General features: G+C 48.1%; 1 protein-coding gene across 1 annotated transcript in view; it reads right to left on the reverse strand.

Annotated features, from left to right (window-relative positions):
• Positions 1–19,652, reverse strand: part of LOC106595426 (E3 ubiquitin-protein ligase SMURF1) — a gene marked incomplete at its 5' end in the record, with an annotated part of 55,368 nt that extends 35,716 nt beyond the window's left edge. The window contains 5 exon segments of the mRNA XM_045711075.1: positions 799–864; positions 13,957–14,029; positions 14,031–14,094; positions 16,561–16,669; positions 19,614–19,652. Of these exon segments, the coding sequence (XP_045567031.1) occupies positions 799–864; positions 13,957–14,029; positions 14,031–14,094; positions 16,561–16,669; positions 19,614–19,652 (351 nt within the window).
• Positions 19,653–20,539: the final 887 nt, after the last annotated feature.

The following is a 20,539-nucleotide window of genomic DNA, read 5'->3' on the forward strand; positions in this document are numbered from 1 at the left end:
ACTGTTCCCCTGAACAAGGCAGTTAACCCCACTGTTCCCCTGAACAAGGCAGTTAACCCCACTGTTCCCCTGAACAAGGCAGTTAACCCCACTGTTCCCCTGAACAAGGCAGTTAACCCCACTGTTCCCCTGAACAAGGCAGTTAACCCCACTGTTCCCCTGAACAAGGCAGTTAACCCCACTGTTCCCCTGAACAAGGCAGTTAACCCACTGTTCCCCTGAACAAGGCAGTTAACCCCACTGTTCCCCTGAACAAGGCAGTTAACCCCACTGTTCCCTTGAACAAGGCAGTTAACCCCACTGTTCCCCTGAACAAGGCAGTTAAACCCACTGTTCCCCTGAACAAGGCAGTTAACCCCACTGTTCCCCTGAACAAGGCAGTTAACCCCACTGTTCCCCTGAACAAGGCAGTTAACCCCACTGTTCCCCTGAACAAGGCAGTTAACCCACTGTTCCCCTGAACAATGCAGTTAACCCACTGTTCCCCTGAACAAGGCAGTTAACCCCACTGTTCCCCTGAACAAGGCAGTTAACCCCACTGTTCCCCTGAACAAGGCAGTTAACCCACTGTTCCCCTGAGCAAGGCAGTTAACCCCACTGTTCCCCTGAACAAGGCAGTTAACCCCACTGTTCCCCTGAACAAGGCAGTTAACCCCACTGTTCCCCTGAACAAGGCAGTTAAAGATAAATAAATGTGTTTGGATCCCTAATGAATATAAATTAATACGGGTTCATTAAAATCTACCCAGTCCCGTACCACATTTTCCGAACGGAAACCCTGTGTCCACTCAGTCTTACCTACGATCTGTCCTCGTACTGCATCACTATCTGATGGATTCAGCTTACACAGATCCAACCGCTGGTCTGGAGAGAGAGAGGGAGAGAGAGGGAGAGAGAGAGAAAGAGAGAGAGAGAGAGAGAAAGAGAGAGAGAGAGAGAGAAAGAGAGAGAGTGAGAGAGAGAGAGAGAGAGGAGTTTGTAGTGTATCTGTGTGCTCCAGAGAGAGAGGAGTTTGTAGTGTATCTGTGTACTCCAGAGAGAGGAGTTTGTAGTGTATCTGTGTACTCCAGAGAGAGAGGAGTTTGTAGTGTATCTGTGTGCTCCAGAGAGAGAGGAGTTTGTAGTGTATCTGTGTGCTCCAGAGAGAGGAGTTTGTAGTGTATCTGTGTGCTCCAGAGAGAGAGGAGTTTGTAGTGTATCTGTGTGCTCCAGAGAGAGAGGAGTTTGTAGTGTATCTGTGTGCTCCAGAGAGAGAGGAGTTTGTAGTGTATCTGTGTGCTCCAGAGAGAGAGGAGTTTGTAGTGTATGTGTGTGCTCCAGAGAGAGAGGAGTTTGTAGTGTATGTGTGTGCTCCAGAGAGAGGAGTTTGTAGTGTATGTGTGTGCTCCAGAGAGAGGAGTTTGTAGTGTATCTGTGTGCTCCAGAGAGAGGAGTTTGTAGTGTATCTGTGTGCTCCAGAGAGAGAGGAGTTTGTAGTGTATCTGTGTGCTCCAGAGAGAGAGGAGTTTGTAGTGTATCTGTGTGCTCCAGAGAGAGAGGAGTTTGTAGTGTATCTGTGTGCTCCAGAGAGAGAGGAGTTTGTAGTGTATCTGTGTGCTCCAGAGAGAGAGGAGTTTGTAGTGTATCTGTGTGCTCCAGAGAGAGAGGAGTTTGTAGTGTATCTGTGTGCTCCAGAGAGAGAGGAGTTTGTAGTGTATCTGTGTGCTCCAGAGAGAGAGGAGTTTGTAGTGTATCTGTGTGCTCCAGAGAGAGAGGAGTTTGTAGTGTATCTGTGTGCTCCAGAGAGAGGAGTTTGTAGTGTATCTGTGTGCTCCAGAGAGAGGAGTTTGTAGTGTATCTGTGTGCTCCAGAGAGAGGAGTTTGTAGTGTATCTGTGTGCTCCAGAGAGAGAGGAGTTTGTAGTGTATCTGTGTGCTCCAGAGAGAGAGGAGTTTGTAGTGTATCTGTGTGCTCCAGAGAGAGAGGAGTTTGTAGTGTATCTGTGTGCTCCAGAGAGAGGAGTTTGTAGTGTATCTGTGTGCTCCAGAGAGAGGAGTTTGTAGTGTATCTGTGTGCTCCAGAGAGAGGAGTTTGTAGTGTATCTGTGTGCTCCAGAGAGAGGAGTTTGTAGTGTATCTGTGTGCTCCAGAGAGAGAGGAGTTTGTAGTGTATCTGTGTGCTCCAGAGAGAGGAGTTTGTAGTGTATCTGTGTGCTCCAGAGAGAGAGGAGTTTGTAGTGTATCTGTGTGCTCCAGAGAGAGGAGTTTGTAGTGTATCTGTGTGCGTTTTTGGTACCTAATGAAACTGATATTTGTCAGTCCCCTTCACTTTCCCAAATGTTGTTACATTACAGCCTTATTCTTAAATGGATTAAATACTGCATTTCCCTCATCAATCTACACACAATACACCATCATGACATCACAATACCCCATGATGACATCACAATACCCCATGATGACATCACAATAGCCCATCATTACATCACAATACCCCATCATGACATCACAATACCCCATAATGACATCTCAATACCCCATAATGACATCACAATACCTCATAATGACATCACAATACCACATAATGGCAAAACGAAAACAGGTTTTTTGAAATTTGTGCAAATGTATAAAAAATTCTAAACAGAAATACCTTATTTACATAAGTATTCAGACCATTTTCTATGAGACTCAAAATTGAGCTCAGGTGCTTCCTGTTTCCATTAATCATCCTTGATGTTTCAACAACTAAGAATTGTATTTATTATGGATCCCCATTAGTTCCTGCCAAGGCAGCAGCTACTCTTCCTGGGGTTTATTATGGATCCCCATTAGTTCCTGTTGCCAAGGCAGCAGCTACTCTTCCTGGGGTTTATTATGGATCCCCATTAGTTCCTGCCAAGGCAGCAGCTACTCTTCCTGGGGTTTATTATGGATCCCCATTAGTTCCTGTTGCCAAGGCAGCAGCTACTCTTCCTGGGGTTTATTATGGATCCCCATTAGTTCCTGCCAAGGCAGCAGCTACTCTTCCTGGGGTTTATTATGGATCCCCATTAGTTCCTGTTGCCAAGGCAGCAGCTACTCTTCCTGGGGTTTATTATGGATCCCCATTAGTTCCTGCCAAGGCAGCAGCTACTCTTCCTGGGGTTTATTATGGATCCCCATTAGTTCCTGTTGCCAAGGCAGCAGCTACTCTTCCTGGGGTTTATTATGGATCCCCATTAGTTCCTGCCAAGGCAGCAGCTACTCTTCCTGGGGTTTATTATGGATCCCCATTAGTTCCTGTTGCCAAGGCAGCAGCTACTCTTCCTGGGGTTTATTATGGATCACCATTAGTTCCTGTTGCCAAGGCAGCAGCTACTCTTCCTGGGGTTTATTATGGATCCCCATTAGTTCCTGTTGCCAAGGCAGCAGCTACTCTTCCTGGGGTTTATTATGGATCCTCATTAGTTCCTGCCAAGGCAGCAGCTACTCTTCCTGGGGTTTATTACGGATCCCCATTAGTTCCTGTCAAGGCAGCAGCTACTCTTCCTGGGGTTTATTACGGATCCCCATTAGTTCCTGCCAAGGCAGCAGCTACTCTTCCTGGGGTTTATTATGGATCCCCATTAGTTCCTGCCAAGGCAGCAGCTACTCTTCCTGGGGTTTATTACGGATCCCCATTAGTTCCTGTTGCCAAGGCAGCAGCTACTCTTCCTGGGGTTTATTATGGATCCCCATTAGTTCCTGCCAAGGCAGCAGCTACTCTTCCTGGGGTTTATTATGGATCACCATTAGTTCCTGCCAAGGCAGCAGCTACTCTTCCTGGGGTTTATTATGGATCCCCATTAGTTCCTGTTGCCAAGGCAGCAGCTACTCTTCCTGGGGTTTATTATGGATCCCCATTAGTTCCTGTTGCCAAGGCAGCAGCTACTCTTCCTGGGGTTTATTATGGATCCCCATTAGTTCCTGCCAAGGCAGCAGCTACTCTTCCTGGGGTTTATTATGGATCACCATTAGTTCCTGCCAAGGCAGCAGCTACTCTTCCTGGGGTTTATTATGGATCCCCATTAGTTCCTGTTGCCAAGGCAGCAGCTACTCTTCCTGGGGTTTATTATGGATCCCCATTAGTTCCTGTTGCCAAGGCAGCAGCTACTCTTCCTGGGGTTTATTATGGATCCCCATTAGTTCCTGCCAAGGCAGCAGCTACTCTTCCTGGGGTTTATTATGGATCACCATTAGTTCCTGCCAAGGCAGCAGCTACTCTTCCTGGGGTTTATTATGGATCCCCATTAGTTCCTGCCAAGGCAGCAGCTACTCTTCCTGGGGTTTATTATGGATCCTCATTAGTTCCTGCCAAGGCAGCAGCTACTCTTCCTGGGGTTTATTACGGATCCCCATTAGTTCCTGTCAAGGCAGCAGCTACTCTTCCTGGGGTTTATTACGGATCCCCATTAGTTCCTGCCAAGGCAGCAGCTACTCTTCCTGGGGTTTATTATGGATCCCCATTAGTTCCTGCCAAGGCAGCAGCTACTCTTCCTGGGGTTTATTACGGATCCCCATTAGTTCCTGTTGCCAAGGCAGCAGCTACTCTTCCTGGGGTTTATTATGGATCCCCATTAGTTCCTGCCAAGGCAGCAGCTACTCTTCCTGGGGTTTATTATGGATCACCATTAGTTCCTGCCAAGGCAGCAGCTACTCTTCCTGGGGTTTATTATGGATCCCCATTAGTTCCTGTTGCCAAGGCAGCAGCTACTCTTCCTGGGGTTTATTATGGATCCCCATTAGTTCCTGTTGCCAAGGCAGCAGCTACTCTTCCTGGGGTTTATTATGGATCCCCATTAGTTCCTGCCAAGGCAGCAGCTACTCTTCCTGGGGTTTATTATGGATCACCATTAGTTCCTGCCAAGGCAGCAGCTACTCTTCCTGGGGTTTATTATGGATCCCCATTAGTTCCTGCCAAGGCAGCAGCTACTCTTCCTGGGGTTTATTATGGATCCTCATTAGTTCCTGCCAAGGCAGCAGCTACTCTTCCTGGGGTTTATTACGGATCCCCATTAGTTCCTGTCAAGGCAGCAGCTACTCTTCCTGGGGTTTATTACGGATCCCCATTAGTTCCTGCCAAGGCAGCAGCTACTCTTCCTGGGGTTTATTATGGATCCCCATTAGTTCCTGCCAAGGCAGCAGCTACTCTTCCTGGGGTTTATTACGGATCCCCATTAGTTCCTGTTGCCAAGGCAGCAGCTACTCTTCCTGGGGTTTATTATGGATCCCCATTAGTTCCTGCCAAGGCAGCAGCTACTCTTCCTGGGGTTTATTATGGATCACCATTAGTTCCTGCCAAGGCAGCAGCTACTCTTCCTGGGGTTTATTATGGATCCCCATTAGTTCCTGCCAAGGCAGCAGCTACTCTTCCTGGGGTTTATTATGGATCCCCATTAGTTCCTGCCAAGGCAGCAGCTACTCTTCCTGGGGTTTATTACGGATCCCCATTAGTTCCTGTCAAGGCAGCAGCTACTCTTCCTGGGGTTTATTACGGATCCCCATTAGTTCCTGCCAAGGCAGCAGCTACTCTTCCTGGGGTTTATTATGGATCCCCATTAGTTCCTGCCAAGGCAGCAGCTACTCTTCCTGGGGTTTATTACGGATCCCCATTAGTTCCTGCCAAGGCAGCAGCTACTCTTCCTGGGGTTTATTACGGATCCCCATTAGTTCCTGCCAAGGCAACAGCTACTCTTCCTGGGGTTTATTACGGATCCCCATTAGTTCCTGCCAAGGCAGCAGCTACTCTTCCTGGGGTTTATTACGGATCCCCATTAGTTCCTGTCAAGGCAGCAGCTACTCTTCCTGGGGTTTATTACGGATCCCCATTAGTTCCTGCCAAGGCAGCAGCTACTCTTCCTGGGGTTTATTATGGATCCCCATTAGTTCCTGCCAAGGCAGCAGCTACTCTTCCTGGGGTTTATTATGGATCCCCATTAGTTCCTGCCAAGGCAGCAGCTACTCTTCCTGGGGTTTATTATGGATCCCCATTAGTTCCTGCCAAGGCAGCAGCTACTCTTCCTGGGGTTTATTATGGATCCCCATTAGTTCCTGCCAAGGCAGCAGCTACTCTTCCTGGGGTTTATTATGGATCCCCATTAGTTCCTGTCAAGGCAGCAGCTACTCTTCCTGGGGTTTATTATGGATCCCCATTAGTTCCTGCCAAGGCAGCAGCTACTCTTCCTGGGGTTTATTATGGATCCCCATTAGTTCCTGTCAAGGCAGCAGCTACTCTTCCTGGGGTTTATTATGGATCCCCATTAGTTCCTGCCAAGGCAGCAGCTACTCTTCCTGGGGTTTATTATGGATCCCCATTAGTTCCTGTTGCCAAGGCAGCAGCTACTCTTCCTGGGGTTTATTATGGATCCCCATTAGTTCCTGCCAAGGCAGCAGCTACTCTTCCTGGGGTTTATTATGGATCCCCATTAGTTCCTGTCAAGGCAGCAGCTACTCTTCCTGGGGTTTATTATGGATCCCCATTAGTTCCTGTCAAGGCAGCAGCTACTCTTCCTGGGGTTTATTATGGATCCCCATTAGTTCCTGCCAAGGCAGCAGCTACTCTTCCTGGGGTTTATTATGGATCCCCATTAGTTCCTGCCAAGGCAGCAGATACTCTTCCTGGGGTTTATTATGGATCCCCATTAGTTCCTGCCAAGGCAGCAGCTACTCTTCCTGGGGTTTATTATGGATCCCCATTAGTTCCTGCCAAGGCAGCAGCTACTCTTCCTGGGGTTTATTACGGATCCCCATTAGTTCCTGCCAAGGCAGCAGCTACTCTTCCTGGGGTTTATTACGGATCCCCATTAGTTCCTGCCAAGGCAGCAGCTACTCTTCCTGGGGTTTATTACGGATCCCCATTAGTTCCTGCCAAGGCAACAGCTACTCTTCCTGGGGTTTATTACGGATCCCCATTAGTTCCTGCCAAGGCAGCAGCTACTCTTCCTGGGGTTTATTACGGATCCCCATTAGTTCCTGTCAAGGCAGCAGCTACTCTTCCTGGGGTTTATTACGGATCCCCATTAGTTCCTGCCAAGGCAGCAGCTACTCTTCCTGGGGTTTATTACGGATCCCCATTAGTTCCTGCCAAGGCAGCAGCTACTCTTCCTGGGGTTTATTATGGATCCCCATTAGTTCCTGCCAAGGCAGCAGCTACTCTTCCTGGGGTTTATTATGGATCCCCATTAGTTCCTGCCAAGGCAGCAGCTACTCTTCCTGGGGTTTATTATGGATCCCCATTAGTTCCTGCCAAGGCAGCAGCTACTCTTCCTGGGGTTTGTTATGGATCCCCATTAGTTCCTGCCAAGGCAGCAGCTTCTCTTCCTGGGGTTTATTATGGATCCCCATTAGTTCCTGTCAAGGCAGCAGCTTCTCTTCCTGGGGTTTGTTATGGATCCCCATTAGTTCCTGCCAAGGCAGCAGCTACTCTTCCTGGGGTTTGTTATGGATCCCCATTAGTTCCTGCCAAGGCAGCAGCTTCTCTTCCTGGGGTTTATTATGGATCCCCATTAGTTCCTGCCAAGGCAGCAGCTACTCTTCCTCCAGCAGAATTAAGGCAGTTTATACAATTTTAGATGAGAAACCATGCACCTGAACAAAGATAGCGCAGACGTGCGATTGCCTTTTTCGATCATAGTTATACAATTTTAAAAACATTACAATACATTTCACAACATATTTTACCACCACATATCTGTATAGTAGTGCGTATGTTATTGTGTGTGTGTTTATGCATGTGTCTGTCTCTCTTCTCAGTCCCTGTTGTTCCATAAGCTGTATTTTTATTCTGTTTTGTTTAAATCTGATTCTCCTGCTGCATCAGTTACCTGATGTGGAATATTGTTTCATGTAGTCATGGCTCTATGTAGTACTGTGCTCCTCCCATAGTCTGTTCTGGACTTGGGGACTGTGAAGAGACCTCTGGTGGCATGTCTTGTGGGGTATGGATGGCTGTCTGAGCTGTGTGCCAGTCAGTTTAAACAGACCTCTGGTGGCATGTCTTGTGGGGTATGGATGGGTGTCTGAGCTGTGTGCCAGTAGTTTAAACAGACCTCTGGTGGCATGTCTTGTGGGGTATGGATGGGTGTCTGAGCTGTGTGCCAGTAGTTTAAACAGACCTCTGGTGGCATGTCTTGTGGGGTATGGATGGGTGTCTGAGCTGTGTGCCAGTCAGTTTAAACAGACCTCTGGTGGCATGTCTTGTGGGGTATGGATGGGTGTCTGAGCTGTGTGCCAGTCAGTTTAAACAGACCTCTGGTGGCATGTCTTGTGGGGTATGTATGGGTGTCTGAGCTGTGTGCCAGTCAGTTTAAACAGACCTCTGGTGGCATGTCTTGTGGGGTATGGATGGGTGTCTGAGCTATGTGCCAGTCAGTTTAAACAGACCTCTGGTGGCATGTCTTGTGGGGTATGGATGGGTGTCTGAGCTGTGTGCCAGTAGTTTAAACAGACCTCTGGTGGCATGTCTTGTGGGGTATGGATGGGTGTCTGAGCTGTGTGCCAGTCAGTTTAAACAGACCTCTGGTGGCATGTCTTGTGGGGTATGTATGGGTGTCTGAGCTGTGTGCCAGTCAGTTTAAACAGACCTCTGGTGGCATGTCTTGTGGGGTATGGATGGGTGTCTGAGCTATGTGCCAGTCAGTTTAAACAGACCTCTGGTGGCATGTCTTGTGGGGTATGGATGGGTGTCTGAGCTGTGTGCCAGTAGTTTAAACAGACCTCTGGTGGCATGTCTTGTGGGGTATGGATGGGTGTCTGAGCTGTGTGCTAGCCTGAGCTGTGCGAGCCAATGGCAATTTTCCTCCTTGTGGCACCTGACCACACTACTGAACAGTAGTCCAGGTGTGACAAAACGAGGGCCTGTAGGACCTGCCTTGTTGATAGTGTTGTTAAGAAGGTAGAAACTAGGGCCTGTAGGACCTGCCTTGTTGATAGTGCTGTTGAGAAGGTAGAAACTAGGGCCTGTAGGACCTGCCTTGTTGATAGTGTTGTTAAGAAGGTAGAAACTAGGGCCTGTAGGACCTGCCTTGTTGATAGTGCTGTTGAGAAGGTAGAAACTAGGGCCTGTAGGACCTGTCTTGTTGATAGTGTTGTTGAGAAGGTAGAAACTAGGGCCTGTAGGACCTGCCTTGTTGATAGTGTTGTTAATAAGAAGGTAGAAACTAGGGCCTGTAGGACCTGCCTTGTTGATAGTGTTGTTAATAAGAAGGTAGAAACTAGGGCCTGTAGGACCTGCCTTGTTGATAGTGTTGTTAAGAAGGTAGAAACTAGGGCCTGTGGTACCTGCCTTGTTGATAGTGTTGTAGAGAAGGCAGAGCAGTGCTTTATTATGGACAGACTTCTCCCCATCTTAGCTACTGTTGTATCAATATGTTTTGACCAGGACAGTTTACAATCCAGGGTTACTCCAAGCAGTTTAGTCACCTCAACGTGCTCAATTTTCACATTATTTATTACAAGATTTAGTTGAGGTTTAGGGTTTAGTGAATGATTTGTCCCAAATACAATGCTTTTAGTTTTAGAAATATTTAGGACTAGCTTATTCCTTGCCACCCATTCTGAAACTAACTGCAGCTCTTTGTTAAGTGTTGCAGTCATTTCAGTCGCTGTAGTAGCTGACATGTATAGTGTTGAGTCATCTGCATACATTGACATACCTGCTTTAGTAAAGATTGGAAAAAGTAAGGGGCCTAGACAGCTGCACTGGGGAATTCCTGATTCTACCAGTAAGGGTCCTAGACAGCTGCCCTGGGGAATTCCTGATTCTACCAGTAAGGGGCCTAGACAGCTGCCTTGGGGAATTCCTGATTCTACCAGTAAGGGGCCTAGACAGCTGCCTTGGGGAATTCCTGATTCTACCAGTAAGGGGCCTAGACAGCTGCCCTGGGGAATTCCTGATTCTACCAGTAAGGGGCCTAGACAGCTGCCCTGGGGAATTCCTGATTCTACCAGTAAGGGGCCCAGACAGCTGCCCTGGGGAATTCCTGATTCTACCAGTAAGGGGCCCAGACAGCTGCCCTGGGGAATTCCTGATTCTACCAGTAAGGGGCCTAGACAGCTGCCCTGGGGGAATTCCTGATTCTACCAGTAAGGAGCCTAGACAGCTGCCCTGGGGGAATTCCTGATTCTACCAGTAAGGGGCCTAGACAGCTGCCCTGGGGAATTCCTGATTCTACCAGTAAGGGGCCTAGACAGCTGCCCTGGGGAATTCCTGATTCTACCAGTAAGGGGCCTAGACAGCTGCCCTGGGGAATTCCTGATTCTACCAGTAAGGGGCCTAGACAGCTGCCCTGGGGAATTCCTGATTCTACCAGCAAGGGGCCTAGACAGCTGCCTTGGGGAATTCCTGATTCTACCAGTAAGGGGCCTAGACAGCTGCCCTGGGGAATTCCTGATTCTACCAGTAAGGGGCCTAGACAGCTGCCCTGGGGAATTCCTGATTCTACCAGTAAGGGGCCTAGACAGCTGCCCTGGGGAATTCCTGATTCTACCAGTAAGGGGCCTAGACAGCTGCCCTGGGGAATTCCTGATTCTACCAGTAAGGGGCCTAGACAGCTGCTCTGGGGAATTCCTGATTCTACCAGTAAGGGGCCTAGACAGCTGCCCTGGGGAATTCCTGATTCTGCCAGTAAGGGGCCTAGACAGCTGCCCTGGGGAATTCCTGATTCTATCAGTAAGGGGCCTAGACAGCTGCCCTGGGGAATTCCTGATTCTACCAGTAAGGGGCCTAGACAGCTGCCCTGGGGAATTCCTGATTTAACCTGGATTATGATGTCAGGGCTTCCAACAAAGAACATCCTCTGTGTTCTGTTATACAGGTAACTCTTTATCCACATTATAGCAGGGGGTGTAAAGCCATTATAGCAGGGGGTGTAAAGCCATTATAGCAGGGGGGTGTAAAGCCGTTATAGCAGGGGGTGTAAAGCCGTTATAGCAGGGGGTGTAAAGCCGTTATAGCAGGGGGGTGTAAAGCCGTTATAGCAGGGGGTGTAAAGCCATTATAGCAGGGGGGTGTAAAGCCGTTATAGCAGGGGGTGTAAAGCCATTATAGCAGGGGGTGTAAAGCCGTTATAGCAGGGGGGTGTAAAGCCATTATAGCAGGGGGGTGTAAAGCCATTATAGCAGGGGGTGTAAAGCCATTATAGCAGGGGGTGTAAAGCCATTATAGCAGGGGGGTGTAAAGCCGTTATAGCAGGGGGGTGTAAAGCCATTATAGCAGGGGGGTGTAAAGCCATTATAGCAGGGGGGTGTAAAGCCATTATAGCAGGGAGTGTAAAGCCATAACACACACATTTTTCCAGCAACAGACTATGATCAATAATGTCAAAAGCCCTGAGGTCTAACTAGACAGCCCCCCACAATATTTTTATAATCAGTTTCTCTCAGCCAATCGTCAGTAATTTGTGTAAGTGCCGTGCTTGTTGTTGCCAAAGGTCCTTCAACAAAGTACTGAGTAAAGGGTCTGAATACTTACGTAAATGTGATATATTTCATTTTTTTTTAATTTTTTGCAAAAATTTATAAAACCTGTTTTTGCTTTGTCATTATGGGGTATTGTGTGTAGAAAAAAAAACGATTTAATTAATTTTAGAATAAGGCTGTAACGTCACAAAATGCCTCACGTACCAGGGCAAAGCAGCTAGCAAGGTACTGCTCTGTTTCAGCTGTTATGGTCAGTCTAGCTGTATGGAGGAGGAGGTACTGCTCTGTTTCAGCTGTTATGGTCAGTCTAGCTGTATGGAGGAGGAGGTACTGCTCTGTTTCAGCTGTTATGGTCAGTCTAGCTGTATGGAGGAGGAGGTACTGCTCTGTTTCAGCTGTTATGGTCAGTCTAGCTGTATGGAGGAGGAGGTACTGCTCTGTTTCAGCTGTTATGGTCAGTCTAGCTGTATGGAGGAGGAGGTACTGCTCTGTTTCAGCTGTTATGGTCAGTCTAGCTGTATGGAGGAGGAGGTACTGCTCTGTTTCAGCTGTTATGGTCAGTCTAGCTGTATGGAGGAGGAGGTACTGCTCTGTTTCAGCTGTTATGGTCAGTCTAGCTGTATGGAGGAGGAGGTACTGCTCTGTTTCAGCTGTTATGGTCAGTCTAGCTGTATAGAGGAGGAGGTACTGCTCCGTTTCAGCTGTTATGGTCAGTCTAGCTGTATGGAGGAGGTACGGCTCTGTTTCAGCTGTTATGGTCAGTCTAGCTGTATGGAGGAGGAGGTACTGCTCTGTTTCAGCTGTTATGGTCAGTCTAGCTGTATGGAGGAGGTACTGCTCTGTTTCAGCTGTTATGGTCAGTCTAGCTGTATGGAGGAGGAGGTACTGCTCTGTTTCAGCTGTTAAGGTCAGTCTAGCTGTATGGAGGAGGAGGTACTGCTCTGTTTCAGCTGTTATGGTCAGTCTAGCTGTATGGAGGAGGTACTGCTCTGTTTCAGCTGTTATGGTCAGTCTAGCTGTATGGAGGAGGAGGTACTGCTCTGTTTCAGCTGTTATGGTCAGTCTAGCTGTATGGAGGAGGTACTGCTCTGTTTCAGCTGTTATGGTCAGTCTAGCTGTATGGAGGAGGAGGTACTGCTCTGTTTCAGCTGTTATGGTCAGTCTAGCTGTATGGAGGAGGAGGTACTGCTCTGTTTCAGCTGTTATGGTCAGTCTAGCTGTATGGAGGAGGAGGTACTGCTCTGTTTCAGCTGTTATGGTCAGTCTAGCTGTATGGAGGAGGAGGTACTGCTCTGTTTCAGCTGTTATGGTCAGTCTAGCTGTATGGAGGAGGAGGTACTGCTCTGTTTCAGCTGTTATGGTCAGTCTAGCTGTATGGAGGAGGAGGTACTGCTCTGTTTCAGCTGTTATGGTCAGTCTAGCTGTATGGAGAAGGAGGTACTGCTCTGTTTCAGCTGTTATGGTCAGTCTAGCTGTATGGAGGAGGAGGTACTGCTCTGTTTCAGCTGGAATGGTCAGTCTAGCTGTATGGAGGAGGAGGTACTGCTCTGTTTCAGCTGTTATGGTCAGTCTAGCTGTATGGAGGAGGTACTGCTCTGTTTCAGCTGTTATGGTCAGTCTAGCTGTATGGAGGAGAAGGTACTGCTCTGTTTCAGCTGTTATGGTCAGTCTAGCTGTATGGAGGAGGAGGTACTGCTCTGTTTCAGCTGTTATGGTCAGTCTAGCTGTATGGAGGAGGAGGTACTGCTCTGTTTCAGCTGTTATGGTCAGTCTAGCTGTATGGAGGAGGAGGTACTGCTCTGTTTCAGCTGTTATGGTCAGTCTAGCTGTATGGAGAAGGAGGTACTGCTCTGTTTCAGCTGTTATGGTCAGTCTAGCTGTATGGAGGAGGAGGTACTGCTCTGTTTCAGCTGGAATGGTCAGTCTAGCTGTATGGAGGAGGAGGTACTGCTCTGTTTCAGCTGTTATGGTCAGTCTAGCTGTATGGAGGAGGAGGTACTGCTCTGTTTCAGCTGTTATGGTCAGTCTAGCTGTATGGAGGAGGTACTGCTCTGTTTCAGCTGTTATGGTCAGTCTAGCTGTATGGAGGAGGAGGTACTGCTCTGTTTCAGCTGTTATGGTCAGTCTAGCTGTATGGAGGAGGAGGTACTGCTCTGTTTCAGCTGTTATGGTCAGTCTAGCTGTATGGAGGAGGAGGTACTGCTCTGTTTCAGCTGTTATGGTCAGTCTAGCTGTATGGAGGAGGAGGTACTGCTCTGTTTCAGCTGTTATGGTCAGTCTAGCTGTATGGAGGGAGGAGGTGCTGCTCTGTTTCAGCTGTTATGGTCAGTCTAGCTGTATGGAGGAGGAGGTACTGCTCTGTTTCAGCTGTTATGGTCAGTCTAGCTGTATGGAGGAGGAGGTACTGCTCTGTTTCAGCTGTTATGGTCAGTCTAGCTGTATGGAGGAGGAGGTACTGCTCTGTTTCAGCTGTTATGGTCAGTCTAGCTGTATGGAGGAGGAGGTACTGCTCTGTTTGTGTGTGTGTGTGTGTGTGTCTTACAGCCCGTGTCCTTCAGTCTGCTGATGGTGTAGGCCAACAGTCGTATGCAGCCCAGGAACCCGGCGCCCTGCTTCCCCCTTGTGGATCTTCTTCTGGTTCCACACACTGATGGTGATGGAGTCTGTCTTCCCTATGTACCTACACACACACACACACACACACACACACACACACACACACACACACACACACACACACACACACACGCACGCACACACAGGTCAGGATTAAAGGTCGACCGATTAATCGGAATGGCCGATTAATTTAGGGCCGATTTCAAGCTTTCATAATGAAATCGGTAATCGGCCCTTTTTTGGACGCCGATTACGGCCGATTACATTCCACTCCACGAGGAGACTGCGTGGCAGGCTGACTACCTGTTACGCGAGCGCAGCAAGGAGCCAAGGTAAGTTGCTAGCTAGCATTAAACTTATCTTATAAAAAAAACGATCGATCTTAACATAATCACTAGTTAACTACACATGGTTGATGATATTACCAGGTTAACTAGCTTGTCCTGCGTTGCATATAATCGATGCGGTGCCTGTTAATTTATCATCGAATCACAGCCTACTTCGACAAACGGGTGATGATTTAACTTTTTAGTGACAGAGGGCAGTATTCGGAAATTCGGATGAATGACATGCCCAAATTAAACTGCCTTCTACTCGGGCCCAGAAACCAGAATATGCATATTATTAGTAGATTTGGATAGAAAACACTCTAAAGTTTCTAAAACTGTTTGAATGGTGTCTGTGAGTATAACAGAACTCATATGGCAGGCAAAAAACCCTGAGAAAAAAATCCAACCAGGAAGTGGTTTGTAGTTTTTTTCAACTGATTGCCTTTCCAAAACTACAGTGTCTGTGATGTCACTTCCTAAGGCTTCCACTCGATGTCAACAGTCTTTAGAACCTTGTTTCCTGCTTCTACTGTTACTGGGGAGAGAATAAGAGCTGTCTCAAGCCTGGGACCAATGAGTCGTTTACTGCGCGGGCACACCGTTCCTTCTTTTCCCTCTGTAATGAATACGCTATTGTCCGGTTGGAATATTATCGAAGATTTATGTTAAAAAAAAGACCCTAAGGATTGATTGTAAACATCGTTTGACATGTTTCTACGAACGGAAATGGAACTTTTTGACTTTTCGTCTCTGGTTCTGCGCTCGCGCGTTACGCCTTTGGAATAGTGATCTGAACGCGCGAACAAAACGGAGGTATTTGGACATAAATTATGGAGTTTATCGAACAAGACGAACATTTCTTGTGGAAGTGGGAGTCCTGGGAGTGCATTCCGACGAAGATCAGCAAAGGTAAGTGAAGATTTATTAATACTGAGTTTTGTTGACTCCAGACCTTAGCGGGTATCTGTATAGCTCGCTCTGGTGGCTGAACTCTGTACTCAGAATATTGAACAATGTGCTTTCGCCGTAAAGCCATTTTGAAATCTGACACAGCGGTTGCATTAAAGGAGAAGTGTAATTATAATTCTTTCAATAACTGTTGTAAATTTGAAATCTTGAAAATCGGCCCTAAATTAAATCGGCCAATCCGATTAATCGGTCGACCTCTACCCACAAATCATTTCTCCAATCTGGGAGGAAAACTCAATAAAGTATTTAATAATTTGTCTGTGTATTTCAGTGTATTTCAGAGTGTTTCAGAGTGTTTCAGAGGGTTTCAGAGTGTTTCAGAGTGTTTCAGAGGGTTTCAGAGTGTTTCAGAGTGTTTCAGAGTGTTTCAGGGGGTTTCAGAGTGTTTCAGGGGGTTTCAGAGGGTTTCAGAGTGTTTCAGAGTGTTTCAGGGGGTTTCAGAGGGTTTCAGAGTGTTTCAGAGTGTTTCAGAGTGTTTCAGGGCGTTTCAGAGTGTTTCAGGGGGTTTCAGGGGGTTTCAGAGTGTTTCAGAGTGTTTCAGAGTGTTTCAGAGTGTTTCAGGGTGTTTCAGAGTGTTTCAGAGTGTTTCAGGGCGTTTCAGAGTGTTTCAGGGGGTTTCAGAGGGTTTCAGAGGGTTTCAGAGTGTTTCAGGGGGTTTCAGGGGGTTTCAGGGGGTTTCAGAGTGTTTCAGAGTGTTTCAGAGTGTTTCAGGGGGTTTCAGGGGGTTTCAGAGTGTTTCAGAGTGTTTCAGAGTGTTTCAGAGGGTTTCAGAGGGTTTCAGAGTGTTTCAGGGGGTTTCAGAGGGTTTCAGAGTGTTTCAGAGTGTTTCAGGGGGTTTCAGGGGGTTTCAGGGGGTTTCAGGGGGTTTCAGAGGGTTTCAGAGGGTTTCAGGGGTTTCAGAGGGTTTCAGGGGGTTTCAGAGGGTTTCAGAGGGTTTCAGGGGGTTTCAGGGGGTTTCAGGGTGTTTCAGGGGGTTTCAGGGGGTTTCAGAGTGTTTCAGGGGGTTTCAGAGTGTTTCTGTGGGTTTCAGAGTGTTTCAGAGTGTTTCAGAGTGTTTCAGGGGGTTTCAGAGTGTTTCAGGGGTTTCAGAGTGTTTCAGAGTGTTTCAGAGGGTTTCAGAGTGTATTTCAGGGCGTTTCAGGGCGTTTCAGGGGTTTCAGGGGTTTCAGAGGGTTTCAGGGGGTTTCAGGGGGTTTCAGGGCGTTTCAGGGCGTTTCAGGGCGTTTACTCACAGGTCATAGTGTTGGTTCCATTTGGGGTCTAGAGTGCTCTTCACTGTGTCTGTAGAATGACACTGGCCTGATCCGTCCACCACTACCTTCGCAAATGGGTCCGGCAACCCTACACACACACACACACACACACACACACGCACGCACGCACACGCGCAAACACACACACACACACACACACACACACACACAGTAGAATGTGAAAGAGAGATGAAGACAGAGAGAGAGGAGGGATCAGAGATACTAACAGAAGGAGAGGAGAGATGTAGACAGAGAGAGAGGAGGGATCAGAGATACTAACAGAAGGAGAGGAGAGATGTAGACAGAGAGAGAGGAGGGATCAGAGATACTAACAGAAGGAGAGGAGAGATGTAGACAGAGAGAGAGGAGGGATCAGAGATACTAACAGAAGGAGAGATGTAGACAGAGAGAGAGGAGGGATCAGAGATACTAACAGAAGGAGAGGAGAGATGTAGACAGAGAGAGAGGAGGGATCAGAGATACTAACAGAAGGAGAGGAGAGATGTAGACAGAGAGAGAGGAGGGATCAGAGATACTAACAGAAGGAGAGATGAAGACAGAGAGAGAGAGGAGGGATCAGAGATACTAACAGAAGGAGAGGAGAGATGTAGACAGAGAGAGAGGAGGGATCAGAGATACTAACAGAAGGAGAGATGAAGACAGAGAGAGAGGAGGGATCAGAGATACTAACAGAAGGAGAGATGAAGACAGAGAGAGAGGAGGGATCAGAGATACTAACAGAAGGAGAGATGTAGACAGAGAGAGAGGAGGGATCAGAGATACTAACAGAAGGAGAGATGTAGACAGAGAGAGAGGAGGGATCAGAGATACTAACAGAAGGAGAGATGAAGACAGAGAGAGAGGAGGGATCAGAGATACTAACAGAAGGAGAGATGTAGACAGAGAGAGAGGAGGGATCAGAGATACTAACAGAAGGAGAGGAGAGATGAAGACAGAGAGAGAGGAGGGATCAGAGATACTAACAGAAGGAGAGGAGAGATGTAGACAGAGAGAGAGGAGGGATCAGAGATACTAACAGAAGGAGAGGAGAGATGTAGACAGAGAGAGGAGGGATCAGAGATACTAACAGAAGGAGAGGAGAGATGTAGACAGAGAGAGAGGAGGGATCAGAGATACTAACAGAAGGAGAGGAGAGATGTAGACAGAGAGAGAGGAGGGATCAGAGATACTAACAGAAGGAGAGGAGAGATGTAGACAGAGAGAGAGGAGGGATCAGAGATACTAACAGAAGGAGAGATGTAGACAGAGAGAGAGGAGGGATCAGAGATACTAACAGAAGGAGAGATGAAGACAGAGAGAGAGGAGGGATCAGAGATACTAACAGAAGGAGAGGAGAGATGTAGACAGAGAGAGAGGAGGGATCAGAGATACTAACAGAAGGAGAGATGTAGACAGAGAGAGAGGAGGGATCAGAGATACTAACAGAAGGAGAGGAGAGATGTAGACAGAGAGAGAGGAGGGATCAGAGATACTAACAGAAGGAGAGGAGAGATGAAGACAGAGAGAGAGGAGGGATCAGAGATACTAACAGAAGGAGAGGAGAGATGTAGACAGAGAGAGAGGAGGGATCAGAGATACTAACAGAAGGAGAGGAGAGATGTAGACAGAGAGAGAGGAGGGATCAGAGATACTAACAGAAGGAGAGATGTAGACAGAGAGAGAGGAGGGATCAGAGATACTAACAGAAGGAGAGGAGAGATGTAGACAGAGAGAGAGGAGGGATCAGAGATACTAACAGAAGGAGAGGAGAGATGTAGACAGAGAGAGAGGAGGGATCAGAGATACTAACAGAAGGAGAGATGTAGACAGAGAGAGAGGAGGGATCAGAGATACTAACAGAAGGAGAGGAGAGATGTAGACAGAGAGAGAGGAGGGATCAGAGATACTAACAGAAGGAGAGGAGAGATGTAGACAGAGAGAGAGGAGGGATCAGAGATACTAACAGAAGGAGAGGAGAGATGTAGACAGAGAGAGAGGAGGGATCAGAGATACTAACAGAAGGAGAGATGTAGACAGAGAGAGAGGAGCGATCAGAGATACTAACAGAAGGAGAGGAGAGATGTAGACAGAGAGAGAGGAGGGATCAGAGATACTAACAGAAGGAGAGGAGAGATGTAGACAGAGAGAGAGGAGGGATCAGAGATACTAACAGAAGGAGAGGAGAGATGAAGACAGAGAGAGAGGAGGGATCAGAGATACTAACAGAAGGAGAGGAGAGATGTAGACAGAGAGAGAGGAGGGATCAGAGATACTAACAGAAGGAGAGATGAAGACAGAGAGAGAGGAGGGATCAGAGATACTAACAGAAGGAGAGATGTAGACAGAGAGAGAGGAGGGATCAGAGATACTAACAGAAGGAGAGGAGAGATGTAGACAGAGAGAGAGGAGGGATCAGAGATACTAACAGAAGGAGAGGAGAGATGAAGACAGAGAGAGAAGAGGGATCAGAGATACTAACAGAAGGAGAGGAGAGATGAAGACAGAGAGAGAGGAGGGATCAGAGATACTAACAGAAGGAGAGGAGAGATGTAGACAGAGAGAGAGGAGGGATCAGAGATACTAACAGAAGGAGAGATGAAGACAGAGAGAGAGGAGGGATCAGAGATACTAACAGAAGGAGAGGAGAGATGTAGACAGAGAGAGAGGAGGGATCAGAGATACTAACAGAAGGAGAGATGTAGACAGAGAGAGAGGAGGGATCAGAGATACTAACAGAAGGAGAGATGAAGACAGAGAGAGAGGAGGGATCAGAGATACTAACAGAAGGAGAGGAGAGATGTAGACAGAGAGAGAGGAGGGATCAGAGATACTAACAGAAGGAGAGATGAAGACAGAGAGAGAGGAGGGATCAGAGATACTAACAGAAGGAGAGATGTAGACAGAGAGAGAGGAGGGATCAGAGATACTAACAGAAGGAGAGGAGAGATGTAGACAGAGAGAGAGGAGGGATCAGAGATACTAACAGAAGGAGAGATGTAGACAGAGAGAGAGGAGGGATCAGAGATACTTACGGAAGAAGTCTTTCTTTGTGAGGTTCTTGGCACATAAGACTAGAAACACAGAACAGACAGTCAGTCAACCAAACAGATGTCACTACAGACAGCCTGACAGCCAATCAGATCAGTGATTAGGCTGCTGTAAGCCAATCAACGGATGTCTCTTCACCTCCCCACAGCTTCATCTCCCTCCCTTTCTCTCCCACAGCCTCTCTCTCTCTCTCCTCCTCCCCACAGCTTCTCTCTCTCTCTCCTCCCCACAGCTTCTCTCTCTCTCCTCCTCCCCACAGCTTCTCTCTCTCTCCTCCTCCCCACAGCTTCTCTCTCTCTCCTCCTCCTCCCCACAGCTTCTCTCTCTCCTCCTCCTCCCCACAGCTTCTCTCTCTCCTCCTCCTCCCCACAGCTTCTCTCTCTCTCCTCCTCCCCACAGCTTCTCTCTCTCTCCCTCCCCACAGCTTCTCTCTCTCTCTCTCTCCTCCTCCCACAGCCTCTCTCTCTCTCTCTCCTCCCCACAGCTTCTCTCTCTCTCTCCTCCTCCCCACAGCTTCTCTCTCTCTCCTCCTCCTCCTCCCCACAGCTTCTCTCGCTCTCCTCCTCCTCCTCCCCACAGCTTCTCTCTCTCTCTCCTCCCCACAGCTTCTCTCTCTCCTCCTCCCCACAGCTCTCTCTCTCTCTCTCTCTCCTCCTCCCACAGCCTCTCTCTCTCTCTCTCCTCCTAACACAGCCTCTCTCTCCTCCTCCCACAGCCTCTCTCTCTCTCTCCTCCTCCCACAGCCTCTCTCTCTCTCTCCTCCTCCCACAGCCTCTCTCTCTCTCCTCCTCCCACAGCCTCTCTCTCTCTCTCCTCCTCCCACAGCTTCTCTCTCTCCTCCTCCTCCCCACAGCTTCCCTCTTCATCTCCCTCCCTTTCTCTCCCACAGCCTCTCTCTCTCTCTCCTCCC

The sequence above is a fragment of the Salmo salar genome, unplaced genomic scaffold (genome assembly GCF_905237065.1).
Source record: "Salmo salar unplaced genomic scaffold, Ssal_v3.1, whole genome shotgun sequence".
Taxonomy (NCBI): Eukaryota; Metazoa; Chordata; class Actinopteri; order Salmoniformes; family Salmonidae; genus Salmo; species Salmo salar.